At 38.4% G+C, this 5,231-nt stretch overlaps 1 protein-coding gene across 1 annotated transcript; it reads left to right on the top strand.

Moving 5' to 3' along the window:
- LOC110930829 (BTB/POZ and MATH domain-containing protein 4) lies at positions 1–5,231 on the top strand. Its single transcript, XM_022174213.2, has 5 exons — positions 1–595; positions 2,447–2,789; positions 3,491–3,767; positions 4,692–4,870; positions 5,043–5,231. The coding sequence occupies exons 1-5, from the start codon at positions 207–209 to the stop codon at positions 5,067–5,069; spliced, it is 1,215 nt and encodes a 404-aa protein (XP_022029905.1). The 5' UTR covers positions 1–206; the 3' UTR covers positions 5,070–5,231.

The following is a 5,231-nucleotide window of genomic DNA, read 5'->3' as shown; positions in this document are numbered from 1 at the left end:
ATTACGAACAGCCAGAAAGTCTCCAAACTCTCTCTATCATCATCATCTGGATTACAAATTCTCATAATCTCACCAACAAATCCTTCTCCAATCAAATCCGGTACGATCTCAATCCAATCCACTTGTCAATTTCACCACCACTACCAGATCTCTAACCTTCCATGACTTTCAGAACAAACCACAAACCCTAAAACCTAACAACAGCAATGTCATACAACGACAACATCCCCGTGATAGACTCGCCAACAAGCTCCAGATCAGTAACCGAGACCGTAAACGGCTCACACCAGTTCGTAATTCAAGGTTATTCGTTAGCCAAAGGTATGGGGATCGGAAAACACATCGCCAGTGATAATTTTACGGTTGGAGGTTACCAATGGGCTGTCTATTTCTATCCTGATGGGAAGAATCAGGAGGATAATTCGACTTATGTTTCGCTTTTCATTGCGCTTACTAGTGAGGGTTCGGATGTTAGGGCTTTGTTTGAGCTCACTTTGGTTGATCAGAGTGGGAAGGAGAAGCATAAGGTGCATAGTCATTTCGATCGGGCGTTGGAGAGCGGTCCGTATACGTTGAAGTATAGAGGCAGTATGTGGTATGTTGCTGGATTGGTTTTGTTGATTTTGTGTGTGTTGGTTTTATATTGTTGTGATTAATGTTAGGGATTGTAGCTATATGGTATAGCCTATAGGTTGTTTGTGTACGTATTCGCATAGTTATTAAAGGCACTAGGCGCACTCAAGGCGCATAGGCCTCGCCTGGGGCCTAGGCGCAAAGCGTAAAAAAAGCGAGGGCCTGAGAAAAATGAAGCGCATAATGAAAATTTTTAAAAATAAATTATGTATTAGAAAAAGAATACTATTCTTCAAATAAAATAAACAAAGTCTATTGTGTAACACTTTATAACATCTAATGAGTACCAAAATTTTAGTGTATTAGTGTAGAAAAGTAGTTTTCCTTTATTAAAAGTAGAAATTTGGCTAGAATTTTGTCGGAATTTAGCCGGAAACTCTCCGGAATCTAGGAATCTTGCCGGAATCTGCGCCGGAACCATCACCTGGAGAGTTAAAGCGCAATTTCGTCGACTTAAAGTGCAACCGCCTCGCCTCGCCTGAAGAATGGGCCTAGGCGCGAGAGGCGATGGCTTTTAACAACTATGCGTATTCGGATGGATTTTTGGACCGGTGTTGTGGATAAAGGGGAGAGTTTTGCTTATGTAGAATAGATGTACTTGGTCTTTTGTTAATCGGACTGCTTATTTAGATGTAGCGATTGCTTTAGAGTTGTGATTTGTGGTATTACATTATCACCATTCACCAAGGTCTATCTTGTCAAAAGCCCCCTAAGTAGTTAATGCGGTAAAATATCGGATATCGGTCAAGGACGGGTATTTGAGATATCGGTTATCGCGCTCATGCTAAATTTATATGTATAGCAATTTAACACTAACGATTCAGTATACTCTTGTCTCCTACCATTAACAAATTAACCATTTGCAACTTGCAAAACACTAACAATTGTAGCAAGTAGGAACTGACTAAGACTTAAAACACTAATAGCAACAATAAGAAGAAAGGCGAATGGTAGTAGAAATTAGAAGAAAAGTACTGAGATCGAGAAATCGGTGATATATTTGTCAAATATCGGTCAATATCGCCGATATTATCGGTACTGATATTCTTACCGATATCTCGACAAGGGACCGATAACCGATATATCACTGATATATCGGGATATTAACTACATAGCGCGCGCCGCGCCTAGGCGTTCAGGCGTAGCCCAACGCACCAAATGTGCTGCGTCCTGAAAGGCGAGTTTTCGTGCGCTGCTTCAGGGCATTTTCTCGCCAAATTCCGGCCAAAATGGTTAATAAAAACCTAAAGAAGGCTGGAATTAACCTAAGTAAGCATGGAATCAACCTAAAGCATCCTAAATTAGCCCTAAACAAGCATAAAACATGTCTAAAACCCCTAAAATTGGTATTTTATACTATGCGCCTAGCTTAAAAAAGCTCTCGGTTTTTCAGCGCCTAGGCTCCGGGCTCTGGGCTCGGCCTATGCGCCTTGGGCTTTTGACAATATAGACCAAGCTTACTTTCTTTTCTTCTTATAATACCTTTTTAATGGACCTTGTGTTGGCTAAATGTCAATAGTGTGTATAATGTGTATCCTTTTGGTTATTTACATGAGCTGTGCAAACTGGATCATGCATTTGGGTGGTTGTGGGAAGCTCACAAGCTCGTGGTTAGCTTGAGTTAGTTCGTTTGGACTTTTTTGGTTAGTTCACTGGCTATAATAGCCTAATAGGATATATCCACTCGTAGTTTAACCACTCGTTTTAGAGTAATTTGCTTTCATAGTTTGATGTATAGTTGTACAAAGTTCATATATGTTTGGTATAACTTATTTTCTATAAAATTAACTCAATTCAACATGTACTTTTTAAGGGGTTACAAGCGTTTTTATAGGCGAGCATTACTTGAAACATCGGATTATCTCAAGGATGACTGCTTAAAAATCAATTGCACTGTTGGAGTGGTGGTTTCTGCAACGCATTGTCCTAGGTTACATTCTATTCAGGTCCCAGAATCTGATATTGGATTAAATTTTGGCATGTTGCTTGAAAATATGGAAGGTTCAGATGTTATCTTCAACGTTGCTGGTGAAATATTTCACGCCCATAAGTTGGTATTGGCCGCTAGATCCCCTGTTTTTCGGACTAATTTTTTTCGGGAAGAGGGAGATGATCATGAGATTGTCATCACTGATATGGAACCTAGGGTTTTCAAGGTAATTCATACTCACTCCAGCCTAGGGCTGCAAACGAACCAAACGTTCGGCGGGAAGTTCGTTTCTGATTGTTTTTTTATTAAACAAAAATGAATACGGACAAGAAATTTTGTTCGTTTAGTTAAATGAACGAACATGAACAGAGGCCGCGTTCGTTCATTTATGTTCGTGAACGTTCGGTAACGTGTTCGTTTGTGTTCGATAGTTCATTAGTGTTTTTAGTTTTTATACTTTACTTAAATACTTCAAAATTCCGACACATAAAATATTTAATAAGTGTCGGTATATTATATATTTTGTTCGTGAACGCTTGTTTGTGTTCGTTTGTTTCCATTTGTGTTCATGAACATTAGTTTGTGCTCATTTGTGTTCATCAATGTTCGTTTTCGTTCGTTGCCTAAAATTAACAAACGAACACGGACACGAACAAGTTCATTTCCTTACCAAACGAACGCGAACATAAATTCTCGTTCAGTAAATGCTCATGAACAGTTCGTTAACACATATTTCTTAACAAACGAACACGAACAAGGTCTTGTTCATGTTCGTTCGGTTTGTTTGCAGTCCTACGTCCAGCTCAAAGTTATGTACATATTACTATTTGTGTATAAGAAAATAATGATTGTAGCATGCTTTTTGGTTGAAAAACGTTACTGTACTTTTCTGCATCTTTTTTTTAAGGTTTGGCTATTGTTCAACAGGCAATGCTGCACTTCATATACAGAGATGAACTTGATGAAGATGAGTTGGCGGCTTCTAGTGCGTCTAGTGAATCCCATGTGGGGGATACGTTATCAGCCAAGTTGTTAGCTGCTGCTGATGAGTATGATTTGTGTAGACTCAAACGAATGTGTGAGTCGCGTATCTGCAAGGATATATCTGTAAATTCTGTTGGCCGAATTCTAGCATTTGCAGATACTTATCATGCTATGGAACTCAAAGCTATTTGCCTCCGATTTGCTTCCGAAAACCTTGCAGGTATGTCGCCTTTAGTCTTGGATATTATTGATATTACCTGTTGATTTAATTTTCTAGTGAACTATGGTTTCTACGGAACATTTTCATCGACATAACTGTTAAATGCACTACAATTATCTTACTTGTTTTTAACTACCTGTATCAATAATTATTCTGTTTTCTTATAACAAAAGTGATCTTCCTATTTTATGATTGGGATTGTGTATTATCTTAAACTGGGTTAAAAAAAATAGCTACAAGTTGATTCGGTCAAACGGGGTTATATAGTAAACTGGGAACCAACTCATGATTTAATAGTGCTTTTGGGAACCAACCTCATTTTAGTTAATTTTACCTGTAAATTGCTGCCACAGTATACATATGAAAAAAAAAATTCTTGTATAAAAATTAAAAAGTTGTAAAATGCTATTTCCGTCCCTGAGGTTTGGTCAGTTTTGCGACTTTCGTCCAAGGGTTTGTTTTTCCGCATCTAGATCCAAAAGGATTGAAATCTTGCCATTTTCATCCGGCTCGCTAACTCCATCCCTTTTCTCTATTAATTAAGAGGTATTTCGCCTTTTTTGCTAACTTAAAGGGCAAATCGGTCTTTTTCACTTTATGTAAAAAGACCGAATACCCCTAAAAAAGACCGAATTGCCCTTTAAGTTAACAAAAAGACGGAAATACTCCTTACTAATGGAGAAAAAGGGATGGAGTTAAAAAGCCGGATGAAATTGGCAAGATTTCAAACCTTTTGGATCCAGATGCGCAAAAAAACAAACCTTTGGACGAAAGTCGCAAAACTGACCTAACCTCAGGGACGAAAATGGCATTTTACTTTTAAATAATGCTATTTATGTATGACATGCATATTATCTTATTGGTATATGTTTGGCATGTATGTGTGTTACTTCTTTCTTATTGATATTGTGGTACAAATGGCAGGTGTTATGCGATCAGATGGGTTTGAGTATCTGAAAGCAAACCATCCGGCATTGCAATCGGAGATTCTGAAGACGGTGGCTGGTTGTGAAGAAGGCTATAGCAGTGGTGGTGGTGGCGGTGGTAAAACAATGAGTGTTTGTGCTCAGCTGTCAGACGGCGGAGATTCAAATAGCAGGAGGGTAAGACAGAGAACTTGATTGTTTGTTTTTGTTTTTATTAGAATGATTCTGTTATACAGTAAAAAGAAGACGGCAAGGGCAGTGGTTGTTGTGGTGGTTTGCGTGATATGCCGGTTCTGTTGTGATTTTGATGATGAAGCTGTGTATAATATTATTCGCGGTTGTGATGTAGGTGAGATGGGTAAGGTTTCTCATGTAGTGATTAGCTTAGATGCCCACAAGTAAGCTGGAAACGTCGTTGTTGTGACATAAGTTTGTGATTTGTTTGATGGCATTCAAATCAAAAGTAAGCTCGATTGCTCGAAACATGTGGATTCAAGAATTCAGTTATTATAGGTAACATTATTATACATTTCTTTAA

The sequence above is a fragment of the Helianthus annuus genome, chromosome 3, assembly GCF_002127325.2.
Source record: "Helianthus annuus cultivar XRQ/B chromosome 3, HanXRQr2.0-SUNRISE, whole genome shotgun sequence".
NCBI classification, from domain to species: domain Eukaryota; kingdom Viridiplantae; phylum Streptophyta; class Magnoliopsida; order Asterales; family Asteraceae; genus Helianthus; species Helianthus annuus.
This window is presented reverse-complemented; position numbering and strand designations above follow the sequence as displayed.

Excerpts from the sequence above, each read along its gene's own strand:
- LOC110930829 (XM_022174213.2), top strand. The coding sequence starts at position 207 with ATGTCATACAACGACAACATCCCCGTGATAGACTCGCCAACAAGCTCC. Across the intron at positions 2,790-3,490 it reads TGGAACCTAGGGTTTTCAAG|GCAATGCTGCACTTCATATA; the intron begins GTAATTCATACT and ends ATTGTTCAACAG. Across the intron at positions 3,768-4,691 it reads TGCTTCCGAAAACCTTGCAG|GTGTTATGCGATCAGATGGG; the intron begins GTATGTCGCCTT and ends TACAAATGGCAG.